The sequence below is a fragment of the Lithobates pipiens genome, unplaced genomic scaffold, assembly GCF_037356315.1.
Source record: "Lithobates pipiens isolate NorthernLeopardFrog02 unplaced genomic scaffold, aLitPip1_a1.2 Scaffold_22, whole genome shotgun sequence".
NCBI lineage: Eukaryota > Metazoa > Chordata > Amphibia > Anura > Ranidae > Lithobates > Lithobates pipiens.
In genome coordinates this window covers 283,852,566-283,877,296 of record NW_027507784.1, presented here as the reverse complement: position 1 = coordinate 283,877,296, position 24,731 = coordinate 283,852,566, and the positions used below count along the sequence as shown (strand labels likewise).

Here is a 24,731-nt window from a genome sequence, read left to right as displayed (position 1 = left end):
TTTATCATTTACAGTATTTGATGCACATTGTTTATTATGGTTTAATACGAATTAACTTTTTTTTTTTCAAACACATATTTTTGTATTGCGTAAGCAACGATAAAGCACTACTCTGTGACACACAGATCTTTCCCTGGTGTCCTGAAGAAAAGAGATTGCTGTTCCTAACTAGTTTATTAAAAATGAGACTGTTCCTTACAGGTGGAATGGGTTTATATCTTGTGGCTTCACATTTTGGACTGCTCTGTATCAATGTTATATTATTCACCTGGTCCTTTAAATTTACAGACAGTACTGATGTGATTAAAAGGAAGCCAAGCAGTGAAACACCCCAAGGACAGGTACGGCCGAGGGGTCTCACCCAGATCCCAGTGCTTGGTCCAGAGGATGACTTAGCTGGAATGTTCCTGCAGGTAAAATGCTCCTTCATTATAACAATTATTTTATTGCTGTTTAGGTTTTAATTAAAGTAGATGGCATCTGCTTTTTAATGCTGTTGGATTCTCCCTGGGTATATAATATTGTAATTTAGGTTCCTAAAATACTTAAATTCCAGTAACAGCGGTCAGCACATTAGCTCAGTTTGTAGATCCTCCAGCTTGCAGCTCTGGGGCCTCTGGCACTTTCTGTTGTGACAGACAAATGGCCTGTCACTAAGGCTAGCAACAGACCTATAGATTTCTCTTTTTCAGCCCGCGGGCTGAATGAGAGCAATCTAATAGATCCAATTATCCCTTCTAAACGGCTTTGATGGAGGAAACTCCCCTGTCTGACACCCAGAATCTGCAGCTGATAAAATACCCAAGCACTAACTGCATCTGATTTAATTCAGTCACTGATGGACCAACAATTTTCCACACAGCAACTTTTGTTTATCGAGCTGGATGGTGCTGACAGGGCTACCCACGGGTTGAAGCAAAGATTTAGTTACTGATGGTTGAGCGTGAGAGCTTTTTTCAGCAGCGAAGGGGTCACTAAATAGGTTTGAAACTGACTGGAGATAGGTTGGTTTTGCACAGAAGAGCGAGTATTCTCCAATTTGTCATTGTTCTCTCCTGTGTCTCTCCTGTGAGCTTAGTTTCTGCAGGGTCAGCCTGTGTGTGGAGCACATCTATGCCAGTTTAACCCGGGAAAGCTCATCAGATCATTACGCACAACTTGTGTGGATGCAAGGCTAAATGGAGATACCATCGTATCTTAAGGAACTGTTGAGATTGCAAAATCTATCTCGTTCCCTTCGTTCTACTCAATTAAATCTTCAAATTCCAAAAACTAGATTAACGACAATGGGAGATAGGGCTTTTTGTGCTGCTGTCCCACGTCTGTGGAATGCTTTGCCTGACAGTCTCAGGGTTTGTCAATCAACTGAACGTTTTAAAAAGGGATTAAAGACTGTTCTTTTAAGTAAATTTTTTAATTGATGTTCTATATTTTTATTGTAACCATGTAGCACTTTGGGATCTTTTGATGTAAGGTGCATTATAAATAACATTTATTATTATTATTATTATTATTATTACCATGTTAGTCCAACAACAACAAATAGTCAGTACACAAACTGTAGATCCAGGTCTCATATCAGCAAGCAATTACAAAAACATTTGGCCTGGCAGCCCTCTTTACCAAGATAACATACAGAGACATCTTTTCACGTCACCTTGATATAGATTCTAATCAGGTGCTTTGACGAGATTGATGTCTGGTGGAAAGAGAGCCGAGTTGCTGTTTTGCAGAGAGAGAGAGAGATTGTGCTTGAATAGGCAAAAAGCCTGTAACGCTCAACATGGCCAACTGCATAGCTAGAATACTTAGTATTATTTGTGTTGATGTGGTGCTGACAAACCCCTGTGAGGATAAACCATGTGTGAAGATGCCTTTTTGACGAATAAGTGGGCAGAAGCTTTAAACATACTTTCTTTCTTGTACATCACGGGACAAAGAGCAGCTATAGTAATTACTATCTGGGTTATACGCCATCTCTAGGTGAATGAACACTGGCACACCCAAAAGACAGGAAGTCCCTCCTCTATATAACCCCTCCTATACAGGATGTACCTCAGTGTCTATAAGGTGGTGGTAACTGATGTGATACATGTGCTCTTGGAGCATACTTGGAGGTCTGGATGGTTCTATTAAGAATCATGGACTTCAATAGGATCCGTTAGAAAAAGCTGTCAGCCACAATGGCTGGTGCACGAGCCTCATTGGAAGGAGAGAAGATTCCTCAAGGTTTTCCTGTAATGCACCCTTTACGGCGCTGCCTAATGGAACCCTGCGCAGTGTTTGTTCTGACCAAGGTGCTTTCCTGCAGGGTGCTATACAGGTCCAGGGGAGTGGACCCTCGATTAAGGGGGGACCCAGTCTCTGAAGGTCTTTTATGACAAAGCTCGTCGTAATGGTTGAAGATTAGACTCCTGTTATGTTAAGAGTCCTGCAGCAGGAATGGTAAGTCTGCATTTGTTTGCAGTTTCTCTTTAAAAAAAATAAAAAAATAAAATAGAGTTCTGACTGTGACCGCTGGGAGCCGTGTGCTGTTTAATCATGCTATGTACTCTCACTCATGTGGGCTGCTGTTTCTCCTCCAGCCACTAGAGGGCGCAGATTCTGTCAGTATGGCCTATTTTTATATACGGCAGGAAGGGCAGCCATGGCAATAGGTTCAGTAGGCCTCTGGAGACATAGCAGCAGCCCATGGATACTAACAGTGTGAGTACTTACTAAGGGAGAACTGTGTGAAGACAAGTCGTGATTATATGCTGCATATTTACTGGTTATCCGGGGGGACTGTACAACTGTAAGTTGATACATCCCTGGATGGTTATCAGTTCATCTTAAAGTTTTGTTGACTGCTCTGTAGTCAGGTGCAACGTAGTATACATGCTTGCAAACTTGTTGCTTAAATTCATGTTTAAATATATGCATTTGGAAAAACATGAGCATGGGTACATTTTAAGGCGTTGTATCTCCAGTATAGTGCATATGTGCTTGGCTAAATCCTGCAGAACTAGTATGGGGCCAACTTCAGTTAAGCAGGTGCTTGCTAGCAAACTGACTGAAATGCACAGTTGCTGAAGATAATTTTTTTTTTTTACATATTTGCATAAATATACATGGTTATACATGTCTGCATAAAGATACATGATCATGGTTGCACAAAGATGCATGGTTATTCATGTTTGCATAAATATACATGGTTATACATAATTGCATAAAGTTGCATGTTTGTACATGTTTGTATAAATAGACATGGTTATTCATGGTCGCATAAAGATACATGTTTGCTTGGATATACATGGTCGCATAACGATGCGCATTTATACGTTTGCTTAACATCTATACATGTTTGCTCTCAGGTTCAAGGATCTATCGGTGTCCATATCTCCCAGTGGACAGTTGTGTCGGGTGCATCTGAATCACTGTGGTGTTTGGCATTGTAGCGTTTCCTGGCGCATTAATTTTTCGTCAGACTGCGGCTGCATCACCTTGATCATGCCTGATCTCAGTTGATCGAAGCCTAAGCAGGATCAAGCCTGGTTAGTATATAGATGGGAGACTGCTCGAGAATACGGATGTTGTGCACTTTCCCCACCTGGGTGAGGGAGGCATCTGAGGCTGCTGGGTTTTGAGAGTATCTCAGGCAAGAAAATCTTAGGGCAGTCTCTGAGGTGGTTTGTTCCATCTTTAGCCGGCAGAAACCTGATAGGTTAATAATGCACCTCTTGGGACTGTCTAAGTCTGTCACAGAGCCGTCAGTGTTTTGCCTTGCATATGCTCTTGGGGCAGTTAAGAGCTCATTATTTTGAGACAATTAAATGGTAACATTACCAAAACCAAATAGGGACACAAGGTCTATCTTAAGATCCCAAGCTGCTGAATATCCTTCTGTTTCAGACAGGCTAGACTGTTTAGTGATGAGCTCTCTGCAAGAGGTAGATTTTGGGGTTCATAATCATCTGTAAACGCACATCTTCGTGTGGCGCTTTGTTTTCAGGCTCATCAAAGATTTCTGTAATTGTAGTGGAAAGCCTTTTTTTGTGAATCTTCCCTTTTTGGGTTGGCCACAGCGCTGGAGGGTTCTCAAAGCATCTAGCCCCAGTGCTTGGCTTGCTGAAAACACCTCAATGCTCTTTACCTCAATAATCTTTGCTCACGAAGCAGTCAATTCCAGGGGGTCCTTTCATATATTTCTACAGGAGGAAGCTGTGTTTAGGTCAAAGCACGTTCTCTACATACAGCCCTACTCCAGGTCTTAGTAGATGTTCATTCTCTGTCTGGAACTTGAAGATCCAGGCATTGCCGGAAGCCTAATGCCAGTCTCTCTAAGTTGACTTGAGGCTGGCTACAGTTCAGTGGGCTTGGTCTCCACAGGAGAGAATACTGTCCAATAGCTTGGAATTTTTGGCCAGTATGCCTTGCTCTGGATTATAGGAGAAACTTGTTGTAGGTTCAGTCCGAAAATGCCTCTGCAGGTATATATAGGCATTTTCGGTAGTCCCCGTCCCCCCCCCCCCTCCCCCCCGGTGCGACCACCCTTGCCCCTGTGGGATCTGGGCCCGGTGCTGTCGGCGCTTCAGAAACTGCCATTTGAGAACATCATGGAAATTCCCCTGTTGACTCTTTCTAAAAAAGAGGTCTTCCTAGTTGCCATTACATCGGCCAGGAGGGTTTTGGAACTGGCGGCCTTGTCTTGCAAGTCGCCCTGTCTGGTTATCCACAAGGATAAGGTGGTGTTGGTCCGCAACCTTCTTTTCTACCGAAGGTGGTTTCAGCTTTTCACATCAATGAAGACATTGTTTTACCATCTCTGTGTCCTAAACCGGCACATCCTAGAGATGTGGCCCTTCATTCCCTGGACGTGGTCCGGGCTCTAAGGGTATATTTGTCTGCCACGGCTCCCTTTCGGAAATTGCACTCTCTGTTCATTTTGGTAGCTGGTCTGAAAAAAGGGATGCTGGTCTCGTTGGCCACCATTTCCAGGTGGATCAGACAGATTGTGGTCCAGGCCTACGCCTTGAAGGGGCAAGTGCCCCCCTTTCCTGTCATGGCCCATTCCACCAGGGCAGTTGGAACCTTTTTGGGCTTTCTGACACCAAGTGTCCGTTGCTCAAGTGTGTAAGGCAGTTTACACTTTTACAAAATTCTACAAAGTGGATGTAAGCGCATCATCTGATGCCTGCTTTGGCCGCAAAGTTTTGCAAGCGTGTAATGTTGCAATTCTGCACTCTTTCTTCTGTTAAAAAAACAGTTCATTTTGAGTATTAATGCACTGTTGCATTTGTTGACCACAAGTTCTGATGAAGTTAGTTAAGATGGTGACTCCCCTGTTAGGGAGCAACGATGGTTGTGGGTGAAGTTATATTGCTGTTCCCACCCCTCGTAATGACTGCTTGGGGACGTCCCTACGGTCAAGATTACTGGAGCTGTGTCCATCAATGAACGAAAGAGAAAATAGGATTTTTGTACTCACCGTAAAATCCTTTTCTCTGACGTTCATTGACGGACACAGCACCCTCCCCTCCTATTGGTTTACGTTATACTGCTTGTTGATGTACTGAGCTTCAGGAATCAGGCTGAGGGGTTATTACCAGAGGGACCGCCCCCTGGGAGGAACTGTAAAGTTCTGTTGTTTTTTTCACATGTATTACATGTTCTGCCTAGTCCTCTCCTGAAAGATTACTGGAGCTGTGTCCGTCAATGAACTTCAGAGAAAAGAATTTTACGGTGAGTACAAAAATCCTATTTTCTCTTTCGTTCATGGCACCCGCAGAAATATGTGGGTGGGAGATTTTCTTTTTCTTTTTCTTTCTCTTTCTCCAATCGGTAGAAGAAAGGAGTTTGGCCTTAGGTACCGTTAAGGGTCAGAATTCATCTTTGTCTATTTTTTTTCCAGGGGCAGTTGTTTCTCACTCCTTGTTTTATACCTCATACAGCATGCAACTTGGACAGTCCTGCCTGTCAGGCCATTCTTGTGTCATTGGAACTTGAATTGATCTTGACTGTCCTTGCAGAGGCCACTTTTAGAACCAATTGGGGGATTCTGTTGGTCCTTTTATCTCAGAAGGTGGTTTCTTAGGTTGCTATCACTGCACGAAGTGGAGTGTCAGAGTTGGCCCTTTCATGCAAGGAGCCATTCTTGGTCTCACATTATAAGATGATGTTGTGTCCTCATCCATTTTTATTGCCTAAAGTGGTTTCTAGTTTTTTCACTTGAATCGGGACAGTGTCTTGCCTTTTATTTTTCTCCTAATCCACAGTCGGCAGGAGAAAGATTGCTACCTACTCTAGAGGTAGTTCAGACGCTCAGGGTACTTGAGTTGTCGGCACAAGTCAGGAATCCTGATGTGCTGACTGAAGAGCAGGAAGGGTAGGCGGCACCCAGGTCAAATATTTAGCAGTGGATCTGCCAGTTTATCAATGATGCCTATGTTTTAAATGGCAAAAAACGTTGTCTATACATCTACAGGGTTTTTACCAGGTCGATGTCAGTCACGTAAAAGATACTGCCTTTGGCCTCAGCGTATTACAAATAGCAGAGTAGGTCCTTCTTTGGTGGCAGCTTCTATGAGGGTATCCCTCTCCCCTCCGGGGCATTGCTTTGGGACATCCCAGATCGTAATTTCTATAGCTGCTCTGTGTCCCATGATGTATGATAAAAAAAATAGGATTTTTACTACATCTTACCGGTAAAATACTTTTCTTGGCGTACATCACGGGACACAGAGGCCCCTCCCCTCTTTTGGGAATTGCTTGCTACAAAACTGAGGTACTTCTTGTATAGTAGGGGTTTTATAGAGGGGGGACTTTCTGTTTTTTGGGTGTGCCAGTGTCCATTCACCTATAGGTGGCATATAACCCAGATAGTAATTACTATAGCTGCTCTGTGTCCAGTGATGTACTCCAAGAAAGTGATTTTACAGGTAAACTGTAGGAAAAATTCTATTTTTTTTGTGAGTGGACCAAGTTCATGGACAGCTTAAATTTGGAGCTACAGCTCACATTTAAAAGAGTTTGCATTATCTTCCCATGTATGCTTGAGTTTTCTGGATCTACTATGTTTTGGCTAGTTAATCAGCTGCCTTCCAAAATTGCCCCTTTTCTGTGCTTTAGTGTGGAAGAGACTTAGATTGTGGACATTGATGCGAATGGTTATATGTACGGTCTTTTAGCTTCATTTTGGATAGCGTAATGAGGGATTATAGAGGCTCTGACAAATTTAAACTGCTGTCCCTATCATGGAGGTTTTCTCCTACCACCTGTCAGGATTGGAAATATCTCCATCAGAGACCAAGACAAATAAAATCTTTTTATATACCATTAACATTCATAAAAGGCAAAATACAATTGATTAAAAATCATTATAGTTTGATGACATCCATCCATGTAATCAGTTCTTAAATTCTCAACACACAGGTGGTAACTCTTACTACAAGACAGGGTATTCCTTTATGTTGCATTTTCAGAATAACCATTTGTCAGATACATTAAAATACTATATTTTTTTCCACTGTAATGCTGGAATCTTGATGGTCTGTTCTCTTCCAGTTATTCCCATTAAATCCAGACCCGCGATGGCAGAACACAAACCCGAGACCAATATCTTTAGCCTTACAGCAAGCACTGGGCCATGAGTTGGCTCGCATCCGACAGGGAAACACTCAGTTGACTGGAATTGCAGTGCGGCTACTCCAGGCAATTGCAGCTCTACTTAGCTCACCTCACAGCGGAGCTCTGGTGTTGGCTATGCACAGGAACCATTTCATATCTTGCCCACTCATGAGACAGCTCTATCAGTACCAGGTAAGAACGTCAGCAAAAAAATGTTTGACATTTTGAAAAATGTTGTTATATTTCTTTAAGCCTTTCTCACTTTACACCTCCAACCTTTTGTAATCAATACATTCATACTGCATTGTATCACTGCCTCCTTGGACCCATCCACCTTCTAGCAATCTTTGGTGCCTGGGTTTACCACGCCCATCAAATCAGAGAACAACAGTGGTCTGCACATGGGGATTATGCCAAATTGTTTATTCATATATGGTAAACAGCTTAACCACTTTCAGACCGGACCATTTTGCTAGGTTAAGACCAGACCACTTTTTGTGATTCAGCACTGCGTCGCTTTAATGGACAATTGCGTGGTCGTGCGACGTGGCTCCCAAACAAATTTGACGTCCTTTTTTTTTCTCCACAAATAGAGATTTCTTTTGGTGGTATTTGATCACCTCTGTGGTTTTTATTTTTTGTGCTATAAACAAAAAAATAGCGACAATTTTGAAAAAAAACACATTATTTTTTACTTTTTTGCTATAATAAATATCCCCCAAAAATATATAAAAAAAACATAATTTTTTTTCCTCAGTTTAGGCTGATACGTATTCTTCTACATATTTTTGGTAAAAAAATCGCAATAAGCGATTATTGATTGGTTTGCGCAAAATTGATAGCGTTTACAAAATAGGGGATAGTTTTTATCTAATTTTTATTAGTAATTTATTTTTTTTACTAGTAATGGCGGCGATCAGCGATGTTTATTGTGACTGCAACATTATGGGGGACACATCGGACATTTTTGGGACCATTGTCATTTATGCAGCAATCAGTGCTATACAAATGCACGGATTCCTGTGTAAATGACACTGGCAGTGAAGGGGTTAACCAGGGGGTGGCAGTGTAGGGGTTAAGTGTGTCCTAGGGGCGTGCTACTAACTGTGGGGGGGCTGGGCTGTGTGCTAGTGAACACTGATCTCTGCTACAATCACAGGGAGCAGAGATCAGTGTCACCTGTTGCTAGGCAGAATGGGGAGATGCTGTTTACATTGGCATCTCCCCGTTCAGCCTCCCCTTGAGACGATCGCATGTATCCCCACGGCGATCAAGTCCGCGGGGATACATTTACACCTGTACGCCAGTTTGCCTGCATGTGCCATTCTGCTGACGTACATCGTCGTGCGCCGGTTGGGAACTGGTTAAAGTGATATTAAACCCAAAAGCAAACATTAATTATATCGCAGTTTACTAATTCTTGAATGTGATGGCTGCATTAGCTTTTTTAGGCTTTTCTTGCCCTTGTTTTCAACTGGTAATTCAGCCATTAGATCTGTTGTTTTTAATTTACACATGTATTCGTTAACAGTGTCGAGATAAACAATTTGCCACTGACATGGGTTAAACAAAAAAATAAAAAAAACTGGCAGATCTCACTTCAGCACAAGAAATGTTGATGCAGGGATCTTTCCCAATCCGACATTGTATTCTGATAAGGGAACACTCCCCCCCCCCCCCCCCCCCAAAATAAACTGATTAGTGTTTTCAGCCATTAGTTTTCCAGCATGACCATTTGACAGAAGCCTGTCATTAGACCAGCTTCTGTTGAAACAGCTGTACACACATCAAAGGATTTTCGGTCTGTGTATACCAGACTTTAGCTGGAGCTTGCCTACAGATTGTTGGTGTATCCAAATCTGCTAGTACATCTAACTTGCCCCCTCCCTCTCCAGACTGACAATGCTGCTGTGCTGCTTCATCCAGAGTAGGGTCATGGTAATACAGGCAGGGCCATCTCTAAGGCAGGGCAAAAGGGGCAGCTGCCCTGGGCCCTGTCATTGTTGTGGGGCCCAAAGCAGCTGCCTCATACTTAAGGTTTAAATTCCCTTCTTTTAGTCCTGTGCTGTGTCCCAATATCTCAGTGTGAAGTGCTGCTACTAATGCTGCCCAGCTCTGCCCTATTGTTGTGTACTTATTACTCACCTGCAGACCCTGTGTTTACATGTAAATAACCTCCATTAATATGTAAATAGTGGCAGCATTCATATGTATATCATCACCTCCGAGGTCAAATCCACCATAACCTATACTGAATGCCGCCCACTGGGGAGGTAAAGGGGCATGCTTGAAAGTCCTGCCTACAACTGTGGTCATTAAGCCTAACATTTGCCTGTTCTGCAAAGGCAAGCAAATTGTTGGGAGGGTAGTGTGGGGTGTGCAGAGGTAGGCAGAGAAGGAATTACAGTTTGGAATGCACAGGTGAGCAAGGAAGGGATGTATGGAGGTAAGGAAGGTGGGACCAAAGATGAGCAGAGGAGGCAGGTAGAGTTAAAGGGGTGGAGGGTTGGAGTGGGGACGATGGGGGAGGTTTGGGGTGCAGAGGTTAGCAGGGGTTTAAGGATGCAAAGGTGTACTGACAGGGTGGATAAAGATGTAGGTAGCGTGTAGGGCAGCCCATTCATTTCAATGGGCTGCTCTATGCACTAGAAATGCAGAAGAAAGTCCCTAACTCTTTTTCAAAATCACACTCTCAGCAGATGTGTGATGGTGTCATTAACAATTGATGGCATTGCTGTGTATCTGCTAAAGGGCAGCATGTTTCTGTGGTGCCAGAAAAGCAATTTTGCATGCGTTTGCGTTTCCAACACACACAAATGAGAACGCAGTCTAAATGTCTCAGTTACATTGGTGGTCAGTGTAGATCTTATCATTACATTGGTGCTTGGTGTAGAATACTTTCATTCACACTAGTGGCCAGTGTGAATGTGCCCCTTATATTGGTGGTCAGTGTAAATCCGTCCTTACATTGGTGGTTACTGTGAATGCTTCTATTACATTAGTGGTCAGTGTAAACCCCTATTACATTGATGGCCAGTGTTGAAACTCCTCTTTATATTGGTAGTCGGTAAAAAAAAAAATCAGTATTGCCATTGATCACACCCTCCCCTCCCCCCAGCACTGCCAGGGCCCCAAGAAATATTTTGCCCAGGGCCCAATCAATATTAAAGATGACCCTGAATACAGGAGGTGTGTTAATGGCTAGTTTACCAGGTAAAAACCGAGGGGAAAAAGCCAAGAAGAAAACTAATGCAGCTACCACATTTTATGATTGCTAAACTGTAATATCTTACATTTTTGGTTTTGGGTTTGATACCACTTTAAAGCAGATATAAAAGACACACGTTTTAGTGTAATCATTAATAAAAATGTATTTTTTAAATATATGCAGTGTCAATACCTGAATATGACCTGATATGAGTACTTCCTGTATAGCAAAGTTGGCATGTGAGATGCAGAAACAGCACAAGAAGCCAATCAGTTCATGTGCTGACAAGAAACCTGCTGATAGGAAGAGAGAGTGTGATGGAGAGAAAAGCTCAACACTGTGCTGCTTCTCCTTTCACTGTCCAGTCACAAGCTTGGTATGTGTCCAGGACAACCTGAGCCTGAGGGAGTTTGTTAAATGATAAATACCATCAAACTAAGGACATCTCGTGGCAGACAAAAGTACAGTGAGGGAAATCTCTGTATTGAAGCTGACTATTGCAGCAAAATCAGTTTTTGTTATTTGCTCTTATAATGGGCTCTTCCTTTTTTAAGTTGTTTTTGGCTGTGGTTCTGCTTCAAACACCTTGCTGCCCTCCAGTGTATACAAAGTATACACTTTGTAAATAAGCTATATATTGCTCCTATATGCAGTTTTTGTAAATGAACCCCAAAGTGTTTTACATGATGGAATATTACATATACATATGGGTATCCAATGTTTAGCTGCTTATTAACCGTTTCCCGACCAACGCACGCTGATGTACATAGGCAGAATGGCATGGGCAGGCAAATGGGCGTACCTGTATGTCCCTTTAAATTTGCCGCCCTGCCATCGTGAGCACGCCGGCGCGCTCGCGTGCTGGTCGGGACCCCTGTGATTCCGGTTGCGGGTCCCGCGATCGTCTCACGGGGTGGCTGAACGAGGAAATACCATTGTAAACAGCATCTCCCTGTTCTGCCTAGCAACTAGTGACGCTGATCTCTGCTCCATGGTGATTAGAGCAGAGATCAGTGTTCACTAAATTAAAGCCCAGCTCCCAACAGTTAGTAACACACCCCTAGGAACACTTAACCCCTACACTGCCACCCACTTGTTAACCCCTGCTAGTGTCATTTACACAGGAATCACTGCATTTATATAGCAGTGATTGCTGTATAAATGACAATGGTCCCAAAAATGTGTCAAAAATGTCCGATGTGTCCGCCATAATGTCGTAGTCACAATAAAATCACTGATTGCCGCCATTACTAGTAAAAAAAAAAATTCTTAATAAAAATGCCATAAAACTATCCCCTATTTTGTAAATGCTATAACTTTTGCGCAAACCAATCAATATTCGCTTATTGCGATTTTTTTTTTTTTTTACCAAAAATATGTAGAATAGTACATATCGGCCTAAACTGAGGGAAAAAAATGTTTTTTTTATATATTTTGGGGGATATTTATTATAACAAAAAGTAAAAAATAATGTGTTTTTTTCAAAATTGTCATTCTATTTTTGTTTATAGCGCAAAAAATAAAAACCGTAGGGATGATCAAATACCACCAAAAGAAAGCTCTATTTGTGGGAAAAAAAGGACGTCAATTTTGTTTGGGAGCCACGTCGCACGACCGCGCAATTGTCAGTTAAAGCGACGCAGTGCTGAATCGCAAAAAGTGGTCTGGTCTTTGACCAGCAAAATGGTCCGGGGCTGAAGTGGTTAAGGATTATCTAATATCTGAGAGTGAGAGGTTGTATTCAGCATATTGCATTCATCAGCCATTAAATCCACTCTATGCTGGCTGATTCAGTTGTCATGTATGAATGGTTTTACCGTCTGCCATTCAGTAAAATTCTGATTAGATGCTCTATATATCCAGCTTTAGGAGAGACCAATGTTTATTTGATTTATTCACTTTTGTGGCTAATGCATGTGCAAATAGTATTGGTGTTTTCTATTCAGAGAGGGTATGATTGAACCTCTTGTCTGGGCTCAGCACACTTTAACCCCTTGACTATGTATAAGGACATTTTTTTGGTATATTTTATTAGCATTGTTATCCATAGAATAGGATCTCCCAGGAGAATATTGACAATTGTCAGGTTTTTCTTTTTCCACAAGTATATCAGGTTTTTAATATTGTTATGGTGAGGGAGAGTGTACTATGAAAGGTCATGCGATTATTTATACAGTATATTGATTTTTTTTTTCTTCATACTGTTTAGAATGTGGTTATTCCTCTTGTCTTTTGTTTTTTATTAATGTATCTAGCCAAGTACCAAAGTCAACTTATATTGCAGCTTTCCAGCTGTTGGATGTGCTGGCGAAGTTGCTTTTCATTTTTCAGGCATATTTCTCCTTAATTTTCATCTGTTGATTTTGTAAATATTACACTTTTTTAGGGATTTCTAGTAGGTATGCACCAACACCATTTTTTTTTACGAGTACCAATACTTTTTTTTTTTTTAGTACTTGTTATTAATTGCTAGTACCTACCGCATCATTTTTTTTTTTTACACTTTAGCTGTCAGAAATGGTAAAAAGCATTGAAAGATTATTTACAAAGGAAATATTTTTTTTCTTTCATTTTGCACTTTTTTTCAATGTGAAACGTGTACAGTATCTCACAAAAATGAGTACACCCCTCACATTTTTGTAAGTATTTTATTATATTTTTTCATGTGACAACACTGAAGAAATTACACTTTGCTACAATGTAAAGCAGTGCTGGTATAGCCTGTGTAACCATGTAAATTTGCTGTCCCCTCAAAATAACTCAACACACAGCCATTAACCTCTTTGCGTCCGCGCTATAGCCGAATGATGGCCACAGCGCGGACCTGAATTTCCAGGTGGCCGCATATTTGCGCGGTGTGATCACGATTCACTTAGACTCAGGTGGTCACAGTAAGGGGCTGATCCCTTACCAGGTAATGGGCCAGAATTTCCATGAGCCCGTCATATGACGGCCTCACCATTTGCGCGCTGTGATCACAAGTCACTGAGACTTGGGTGATCCAAGTAAGGGGCCGACCCCTTACCATGTAAGGGGCCGACCCCTTACCACGTCAGCCAATGACAGCTGATCACATGATGTAAACAAAAGCTCGGTAATCTTTTTTTTTTTTTTTTTTCTCCTCACACTGGAAAAAAAGGTGATCACCGGCTTGTGTGCAAGGAACATCAGTCTCGAAGTGTAAGAGGCAATTCTGCCTCTCTGTGCCCACCAGTCCCCCCTGCCAGTGCCCACAGTGCCCACCAATGTCACCGATCAATGCCCACCAGTGGTGCCAATCAGGGCCACCCAGCAGTGCTGCCTATCAGTGTAACCAACCAGTGACGATCAGTGCCCATTATTGCCACCTATCAGTGCCCATCACTGCTGCCTATCGGTGTCCATCAGTTCTGCCTTATCAGCGTACATGTTTTGATGTTGATTTTTCAAAGCAGCAGTGTTCTGTCACAATAGCAAACCTGTGAGATCAGCAGGCTTGCCGCTACTTTTAAAATTCAACATCTAAACAGGCAGATGTATTTTTAACTACTGAATTTCACTATATAAGCTCAGTTTACTGTTAACAGTAAGTGTGAAATGCAAGATTCCTGTGGGTGTAACAAGATGTGTTGCGGCCTCATTGCCCATTAACGCAGCCTCACTGTGCCCGCAGCCTCACTGTGCCCGCAGCCTCTCTATGCTTGTAAACGCACCCGACTGTGTCCCGCAGCCTCACTGTGCCTGTGCTCGCAGCTTCTCTGTACCCGTGAACGTAGCCTCTCTGTGCCTGCAGCCTCACTGTGCCCCATCAATGCAGCTTGACTGTGACCCATCAATGCAGCTTGACTGTGACCCATCAATGCAGCTTGACTGTGACCCATCAATGCAGCTTGACTGTGACCCATCAATGCAGCTTGACTGTGGCCCATCAATAGAGACTCACCTGGACTCCCCTGGATGGATTACACACACAGCGGGACATCCCCGGAGCTGGCTGGGTCTGTGTTCAGCACGTGGTGTAGAGATGAGAGCGAGGGGAGTGCTGCCGCCACACCTTAGCTCAAAGCGTCGCCAGGGCAGTCCGGTCCTGCCACACGCTTTGCTGTGTCCTCTGGCTGACAGTTTCCTGGCTAATCACTTCAGCCAAGAAACGGTCAGCCTGGTCCACCCCACTCCTCACTCGCCCTGCATTAAATTCCACTCGCAAATTGTGAGCAGGCGAGTGGAATTTTTGAGGCCTGTGCTAAATATTTGTTCAAGTTGAAGGTTATTTATAGTTAAGTGTGCAAAATGTTGGAAAATATCAAAGCCCAGCATTTTGCACAAAAGTCACATAATCTGTACTAAATAATTTTTCTGAAAATTAGTTGATTGATATTGATATTTGGCACAAGAGAGGTGTGAAGTATTGCATAAAACTCTGCCAGTATCGCAGAGCTGCCCCTTTGATTTCAATAGGAAGCAGCAGTGGAGGAGCGGCAAGTTCACCGCTCCAAAGAAGCTGCTGGTAGGACTTTTTCTGATGCCCTGCCAGAGTGAGGGCTTTCACACTGGAGTGAATGGAGCAGCTGTTTTAGAGAGTTTTGCAGGCGCTATTTTTAACACTGGCACCTGGAAACTGCTCCAGTGTGAAAGGGGTCTTAATACAAAATGCAATGTGCCATGCAAGACTTTGCATTCCTCTACAACCCCCCAGTCATAGTTTATCGTGCTCTTTGTTTGTGATAAGACTGTAGAGAGTATAGGACAGAGGACAGTACTGGATTTCCTGCAGTATCAACAGGTATTTGCACATATCAAACAGACATAACAAAATATTTTAATGGTACAGTGATGTACTAAACTGAGGCTGGGTTCAACCTTGTGCGATGTGGGAACCAGCGTGTTTCCTGTGTGGGTTCCTGGATCACTGCTGGTTCACAGACGCGACCCGCTTCAGGTGTCGATGTAAAGATAATGACACCCCCAGATCGGTTTACAAATCGTAGTGCAAACAGTGAAACGGTGCAGGATTCCAATGCGGATCGAAAAAGGGTCCTGCGCCATTTTGGTGCGAATGTGATTTCAGCCATACAGTTTGTAAGGGTGATGTTGCATCGCACAGACATCGCATGTGATCTACACATGCGGTGCGAATCACATCACGTGTTAACCCAGATCAAAGGAATCTGCACAAATCTTGAACTGCATTAATATTGTTATCCACTAGGGGGCATAAAGAAAAAAAATCTGTTTGCAAAAAACATGAGATCTTATGCTTGCTTGCGAAGCAGCCTCTAATAAAGAATTATACTTTTCTGTTCTGTCTACAGCGTTGTGTACCTCAGGATACTGCTTTTTCATCACTCTTCTTCAAAGTGCTTATGCAGATGTTGCAGTGGCTGGACAACCCAGGTGTTGAGGAAGGTCCACTGCAAGCACAACTCAAATCCTTTGCTGCACAGTACTCATCAAAGCATCGGATCAGTGACGGTAAGGCAGTCTTTAACATTGTTTAGAGCTGTCTGCAAGATAAAGTTTAATAGTAGCGAAACTGTGGTTGGGTATTTACTAATTGGTTGAAGTGTTCCTGGTCTTTATTGAGCGCACATTGTAATATATTCCTTTCCTTGATTGTCACTGTATTCAGAGTAATAAGGAATGGAATGTTTTCTAGATACTGACATCTTTTTGTGTAATTTTTCTTCCACAGTACGTAGTGGGTTTTTGCACTTGGCAGAAGCTTTGGCCTTCCGGCAGGAGCCAGATGTGATCAATTCCACTCTATGTGCCATTATTACAACTCTGAAATCTGGGGATAAATGCAACGTGGAACCTGAGCTCATCAGCAAGGGTGAGCAATTGTAATATCTGTACTGTGATTGTGTCAAGTTGCAATTATTCATCTGCCTGTTATATGTGAAGAAAAGTATCTTTGTAGAAAAAGTAAGGATAGGATCTTCATCTTCTGTTCTAAGCTGAACGTTGTTTGCACAGCTACCTGGACCCAGAGAGCTGTGTACAGTGTACAACTTTGCTCAAGCCTCATTCTTCAGTCAAGTACTTCTGCCTACTGCTCTCTTGGTTTGGCTTTCTTCTTTTCAGGCAGCACCATTCACCATATGACTCAGAAACCCATGCCCATCTCCCTCTGACCTGTACCTCTGTTTCAACCCGCAGCCCTAATCTCCCTCTTTGCCTTTCCTATAGCTTCAATAGGTTTGTCTTTTGCTCTAACTTGGTTTCTTTGCTCTCCTCTTCTGGGACTGGCTAATTACAGTTTGTGCTGCCCAAGCACCCCCACCCCTCCCCTCTCTACATAAACTTTAATGTAGCTGTTGTAAGAGTAGTGAAGGGTAATGGTATAGCGAGTCACTTAAGTCAGCGGTCCCCAACCTTTTTGGCATCGGGGACCAGCTATGTAAAAGACAATTGATTGTGCTGTGGGTGCATTTTTTGTTTTACTGCAATTTGTCAGGACAATGGCTGGCGTTAGTGCTCAGTCATCCCTACACCATGGTTGATATATCAGGGGGATTGAAGCACATTATTTCTATTATTACATTGTAGTAATAAATTAAATAGTTCAACTCTAAGCCATAATTCAGAATCAGTGGGAGCCCCCAAACGTGTCACATTGCCTGCCACCAGATGGGAATTGTTACTTGCCATGTTCCCTGCTACTAGATGCGGATTGTCACTTGCCACATTGTCTGCCACCAGATGTGGATTGTCACTTGCCAGATCGCCTGCCACCAGATGTGGATTGTCACTTGCCACGTCGCCTGCCACCAGATGCGGATTGTCACCTGCCACGTCACTTTCCACGCTGCCTGCCAGTGCCACCAGATGTGGATTGTCACTTGCCTTGCTGCCTGCCAGTGCCACCAGATGTGGATTGTCGCTTGCCAAGCTCCCTGCCAGTGCCACCAGATGTGAATTGTCACTGCATTGGTTGCAGCACTGGTTCATTTAGCACAGAGGCAGGCCTCTGTGCAGTGATGGGTTCTGAGTGAAGGCAGGAGAGTGGTGATGTGGGCAGGCGGTGAGAGATGTCATCTTTCTGCTCCCCGCCGCACCTCCGACATTGAAGAGGCTAACAGAACACCAACTGTGAGGGTGGAAGAGTGGTGATACGGGGCGGGCTGGAGAGAGATGTCATCTCTGCTTGCCTGCCTGCTCACTTCTTTCATCCGCCTGCTTGCTTCTCTCATCCACCCGGCTCTCATACCGCCCTGCTGCCTCTCTCTCATGCCTGCCTCTCCCGGCCCTTTCATGCTGGCCACAGAGCGGCCACGGCCCGGTAGTTGGGGACCCCTGACTTAGGTGACAGCTCTTAGTCTGATGACACCTTATCTAAGGTGGTGAGGCTCAGCAACAGACTCAGGGATTTTGGATATCTGCACAAGGGAGGATTTCATAGGTAAATAACAGCCATTAAATGTGTTAAATGCACATATCTTTAAGGGAAGTAATCTGTAGTTTGACATCCCTAATCCAGAGCCCCTACAGAATGTGCATGTGAATTACTTTTTTTTTTTTTTTCCACATGAAGTTTTTATTAAGAATAAAGTATTAATACACAATTTTTATACAAACAGAAGGTGATTGGACATCACAAACGTATACAGAATTGGTGTAACCTTACTTTTAAGAACATGGCGAAAAAGATAAAATAACCAAAATTTCAAGAATCCCCACAGTCACCAGGGGTCTGCAAGTAGATATAAACAGGGCAGTCATCCTCATCACAGTCTATGAGGTGTGGGCTTATTGTAGAGGTAATTCTTGGTTTACCTGTATATATCTGTCTATATCTTAGTAAGTAAGGGTTGGCTCCTTAAAGTGGGGTGAGGTTGAGTGTGTGTGTGTGTGTGTGTGTGTGGGTGGGGGGGGGGTTGGGGTTGTCTTGGCCATTTAGTTTGGTGTAGAAAGTAGGGGTAACGGTCAACCACCAGGGCTAATGCATAAATGAAGATGTGTATGTGAGATGGCATCGTCCGGGCAGGTGGGGCAAGAGCAGAATGGGGGGGGGGGGGTGACGGAGGAAGTGGGGGGCAGGGGTAAAAGGCAGGAAAAGAGGGGAAGGGGAGGAAAAAAAGGATCAAGGAGGAGGGAAAGAAAAAAAGGGGGGGGGCAGAGGAGATGGAGCTCCGAGGGATCACCTCCTCAGTCTCCACAGGTTGCGCCATGTATGTAGGGGCTCGTGAGAGGATCCTTGTTAGGAGAGGTCCCCTCCCAGGACCGACCTTTGAGTGAAAGTGAAGGGTTTTGTGCTCCATATTAGAAGAGTATTCGTCTAGAAAGTGCCAATTGGGGTGTCTCAATTAGCTATTGGAGGATTTGGAACTTTTTAAGCCCATCAAGGAAGCATAGTCAACAACTTTGTGTCGAGAACGAGGGATCTGCTAGCATGCAGAACAGACGCATTAGTCTTCCCATGGGATCAGTTTTCACTGATCTATGCGTTTCCTCCAGTTCTGTTACTTCCGCGTCTTCTCCGCAGCATCAAGCAGGAATGAAAGGAGGTGATTCTGGTGGCCCAGAAGATCTTGGTTTTCTGAGATCATAAAGATGGCAGTAGGAGTCCCTTGGTTTGGCTATTGAAACCCACATTCTAAAGGATCGTGGGTTATCTCCTTTAGTAGTTTCTACTTTGAATAATGCCAGGAAGCCGGCTTCCAGAATCATTTACTATAGAGTCTGGAAGGCATATGTTTCTTGGTGTGGATCCAGGGGTTGGCACCCCAGGAAGTATGTCATAGGTAGCTGCAAATGGGATTAGAAATGACGCTGGCCTTGAGTACTATCAAGGGTCAGATCTCAGCCTTGTCAGTGTTTTTTCAACAGCCTCTTGCTTCCCACTCTCTGGTGTGTAGCTTTATTCAGTTGGTAACATGGGTTAATCCCCCTATCAAGGCACCTCTGAATCCTTGGGATTTAAATTTGATTTTATCGGCTTTGCAGAATCAGCCTTTTGAGCCTTTATGGGAAATTCCCTTGGTTCTTTTGACAAGAAAGATAATCTTTTTGTTTGCCATTTCTTCTGCTAGAAGAGTATCGGAAACTAGCGGCTCTGTCTTTTAAAGAGCCATATTTGATTATGCATAAGGATAAGGTGGTTTTGCGTCCTCATCCTGAATTCCTACCAAAAGCGGTGACAGGTTTTCATTTAAACCAAGATATTATTCTTCCTTCTTTCTTCCCAGAGCCTCAATCTATGGAAGAGAAGGCACTACATTCCCTTGATGTAGTAAGAGTGAAGAGTCTTTAATGGCGACCGTTCGGGTTCGCAAAACAGATGTTTTCTTTGTACTGCCAGAAGGTCCAAAAAGGGACAGGCAGCCTCAAAATCTACTATTTCCAAATTGTTTTGTCAAGTGATTGTTCAAGGTTACGGCTTAAAGAAGAAAATTCCTCCATGTTAAAGCACACTCAACCAGGACGATTAGTGCCTCTTGGGTGGTGCATCATCAGGCCTCTATGACTCAGATCTGTAAGGCCGCAACTTGGTCTTAAGTTCATACATTTACCAGATTTGATCAAATCGATGTTAAAGGTCATGAGGATATTGCCTTTCGGCGCAGTGTAATGCAGGCTGCAGTATGAGTCCTATGGCCTCCTTTTGCCTTACTTTTTCGTTGTGTCTCCCTCCCTTCAGTTGCCATTGCTATGGGACATCCCACATAGTAACTACTATGGCTCTGTGTCCCCTGATGTATGAAAAGAAAGCAGTATTTTTAAAACAGCTTTCCTGTAAAATCCTTTTCTTTGATGTACATCAGGGGACACAGAGGTCCCTCCCTTCTTGGTATACACTTGTTTTGCTTGGCTACAAAACTGAGGACTCCCAGTAGTGGGAGGGGTTATATAGGGAGTACAGTTCTTGCCTTAGGGCTTGCCAGTGTCCATCACCTATCAGTGGCCCTATAACCCACATAATAAGTACTATGGCACTGTGTCCCCTGATGTACATCAAAGAAAAGGATTTTACAGGTAATCTGTTTTAAAAATCCAGTTTTTTTGTAGCCACAGCCAGTTTTTTGCCTTTAAGCCATTTTCTAGTAGTTCGGTGGCCATTTTCTTGGCGCCCTCAGACGTATTTACTGAGGCGGCCGGCAGCCATTTTCTAGTAGCCTCAGGTAGTTTTGGCTCTAGAGCTGGGTGCTTGTTTTCTTCCAGAACTGTGCGCTTTACACACACTTTGATGTCCCCATATGCATCAAGCATCAGAGGTTTCTCCAATTTGCGGTCGGGGACGGACACAACAAATTTGTAACTCTCCCTTTTGGCCTGGCGTCGGCACCGAGGGTCTTCACCAAGATGCTAGCCCCAATTTTGGCTTTGCTAAGGCAGCGAGGGATCGCAATCCTGGGTTACCTGGACGGCCTCCTTCTGAGAGCAGCTTCCGCCTCAGAATTAAGGGAGGATGTGGCAATCACCATGCAAACTCTTTGGGAGTTTGGTTGGGTTCTGAACCTACATAAGTCGGTGTTGGTGCCGACTCAACGCCTGGAGTACCTGGGCCTGCTTCTGGACTCCTCGGAGGTAAGAGTCTTTCTACCTTCGGACAAGCTGCAGGCTCTTCAAGCTGCGGTGAAGTTGTTGGTGTCCCACAGTTGGCCGCCGCTGCATTTTTGCATGTGAGTCCTGGGTCTCATGGTAGCCACTTTTGAGGCAGTACCGTATGCTCAATTCCACACTTGAGTCTTGCAAAAGGAGATCCTGTCAAGTTGGGACAAATCTCTGTTGTACCTGGATTGTCAAATTCGAGTGAGCCAGCTAGTCAGGGACTCCCTGCTCTGGTGGCTGAGGTCACTGGCTCGTCTGTCCGGGAAGTCGTTCCTTCCTCTTCATTGGATGGTGATCACAATGGATGCCAGCCTGACCTGTTGGGGGGAAGTTTGGGAACGTACAGTCAACTCAGGGTCGGTGGACCCAGGAAACATCCCGCCTGCCGATCAACGCGCTGGAACTACGGGCAATCAGGCGGTGGCTCTCCACATGGTCACAGAGGCTGCAGGGGCGTCTGGTCAGGATCCAGTTGGACAACGTCATGGCGGTGGCGTATGTCAACCATCAAGGAGGGACAAGGAGCTTGGCTGCAGCACTGGAGGCTGCAGCCAAGGATCCCTAGGCGGACGTGCCACGCGTTGGTGGCTCCATGGGGGCATTATTGACTGATTTATGCCTTTCCCCCACTCAAGCTTCTACTACGTCTGCTTCGCAGAGTGCAGGCCGAGGGGATTCCGGTAATTCTGATTGCCCCAGATTGGCCTCGGTGTCTGTGGTACGCCGACATAGTTCGAATGGTGGCGGATGTTCCTTGGCGACTGCCGATGCGAGAAGACCTTCTGTCGCAAGGTCCAATACTTCATCCTGCTTTACCGTCATGGCTGTTGAAAGCCAGGTGCTAAGGGACCGAGGTCTGTTGGATTCGGTAATATCCACTATGTTGAGGGCACGGAAGTCATCTTCTCTGAAGATTTATCATCGTACGTGGAAGGCCTACATCTCCATGTGTGAAGAGATGGGGTGGCGTCCACGTACGTATTCAGTTTCCAGGATCCTGCTGTTTTTGCAATGAGAAGTGGATCAGAAACCTGCATTAACCACCATTTCACTGTCCCTTGGTGACTCATTCATTGGTGAGTACGTTTGTTCAGGGAGTTTGACATGTGGCCCCTCCGGTTCGTCTACCGCAACCTCAGTGGAATTTGAATCTGGTGCTCTCGGTGCTTCAGAAACCTCCGTTTGAAAACATTAGGGAGATTCCCTTATTGACACTCTCTCAGAAAGTAGTTTTTCTAGTGGCCATTACATCTGCCATAAGGGTTTCTGCTTTGGCGGCCTTGTCTTGCAAGTCTCCCTAATTGATCCTCCACAAAGTTAAGGCGGTGCTGCATCCGCAGCCTTTGTTTCTTCCAAAGGTTGTTTCGGCCTTTCATCTAAATGAGGACATCGTGCTTCTGTCCTTATCTCCTCGCCCGTCACACCCCAAAGAGGTGGCTTTGCATTCCTTGGACGTGGTCCGGGCTCTGTGGGTGTATCTGTCTGCTACAGCTGCTTTTTGGAGGTCGGACTCGCTGTTTGTATCGGTGGCTGGTCTGAAGAAGGGACTGGCGGTCTCATTGGCCACCATTTCTCGGTGGATCAGACAGATTGTGGTTCAGACTTATGCCATAAGGGGACAAGCGCCTCCCTTTTCTTGTCACGGCACATTCTACCAGGGCAATTGGTGCCTCTTGGGCTTTCTGACATCAAGCGTCTGTTTCCCAGGTGTGTAAGGCAGCGACCTTGTCGTGCGTTCACACTTTCACAAAATTTTACAAGGTTTATGTGAGCACATCTTTGGATGCTTGCTTCGGCCACAAGTTTTTGTAAGCTGCTGTTTAAGGTTGAAACTCCTCTGTTGAGGAGCTCTGATTATGGGTGGAGTTATTGTTGTTTGCTGTTCCCACCCCTCGTTTCTTTGACACTGCTTGGGGACGTCCCTAAGGTCAAGAAGAGCTGCTGTGTTCATCAATGAACGATAGAGAAAATAGGATTTTTGTATTCTCCGTAAAATCCTTTTCTCTGAAGCTCATTGACGGACACAGCACCCACCCCTCCTATTTATGTTAGTACTGCTTTTGACGAACTGAGCTGCTGGATGCAGTGTAAGGGGTTATAGCCAGTAGGACCCCTAGGCGGTACTGTGCATGTGTTGCTGTTTTTTACACTTTCTGCCTAGTCCTCTCCTAACGGGGCGATATAACCCTAAGGTCAAGAAGAATCTTTCAGGCTGGGTTCACACTGTTTCGATTGGATGCGCGTTTCAATTTCATCCATCCAGTTCACACAGCATGAGACTATGACTGGCTCTCTATGGTGCCGGTTCACACATCTCCGCCTTCCACTCTGGTGCAAATTGCCCAAGAGTCCTGTGCATCTTTTGGTTCCCTTCAAGTCCAAATTCAGGCTGAAATCGGACCTGAAACAGTGAATGGGGACGCGCTGGACTCCTGCTGTAAGCCGGAGAGTGTTGCAGTATGAACCCAGCCTAAAACTTACCCACATGCAGAGATGTTTTCAGACAAACGGATTCAGTTTAATGTGGAAGAAGGAGGGGTTTTCTCACCTAAGCACCCACTTCGCTTGCCTGACCTAAGGCCAAATGGATTCCAGGAGGTAAATGCTACATGAATCATCTTCCCTAGATGCTCACAGCTAGAATTTCTAGGGGTTTTTTTTCAAAGTGATTTCTCAACAAAATAAAGCCTATTGTTGGGGATAGGTTTGGATGAGTGAATTTGGTTTGAATATTAAAAATGAATTAAAACATTATTTTCAGTTTATGGTGCTCAGATACGGTTAAGCTATGGTTTAAGGTTTGCAATGTTTTGTTCCTATGGAATGGCCACCCTCCCAGGATAGTGCTTGAAATCTTGCGACTCCCAACCCACATGGCTGGCTTGACATTTCCTAATATTTACTTCTTCTATTTGGCTTCTCAATGAATTGATATCTATTACTGGTTGCATCCAATTTCTGCCAGCGCTTTAATGACCATGGAGGCGCCGATTACCCCTTCCGAGACTCTCCATTATATTATCTATAGAGGCTGTGTCCCAGCCTGCCCAGGGACGTCACTTCTACATTCCTCTCTATGCTTTTTTAATTCCATTGTGCCCAAAGTTTCCACTGATTCATGGCTGGCATCCCCCAATAACCCTTTTGTGGTTTAACCCTAGCCTTCCAGAATTATACTCTTTACCTGACCCACAAAGGTGGTCTGCCAAAGGGGTTAAGTATTTATGCCACCTCTTTACTGCACAGAGTTTTAAAACATTCTATCAATTGAGTGTGAACTTTGATCTGCCACGTGTTTACTTATTTTACTACTATCAACTCTGCCATGTTGTATGTGCACAATTTGCTTCCCTAAATAACCCTATCCAGGTACCTCCTTTGTAGAAAT

At 44.2% G+C, this 24,731-nt stretch overlaps 1 protein-coding gene across 2 annotated transcripts in view; it reads left to right on the top strand.

Annotated features, from left to right (window-relative positions):
• Nucleotides 1–24,731, top strand: part of INTS1 (integrator complex subunit 1) — a 226,165-nt gene that overhangs the window by 109,668 nt on the left and 91,766 nt on the right. For both annotated transcript variants that reach the window (XM_077449122.1, XM_077449121.1), the window contains 4 exons: nucleotides 289–413; nucleotides 7,543–7,797; nucleotides 16,105–16,264; nucleotides 16,485–16,625. In XM_077449122.1, the coding sequence (XP_077305248.1) occupies nucleotides 289–413; nucleotides 7,543–7,797; nucleotides 16,105–16,264; nucleotides 16,485–16,625 (681 nt within the window). The remainder of the gene's footprint in view (nucleotides 1–288; nucleotides 414–7,542; nucleotides 7,798–16,104; nucleotides 16,265–16,484; nucleotides 16,626–24,731) is intronic.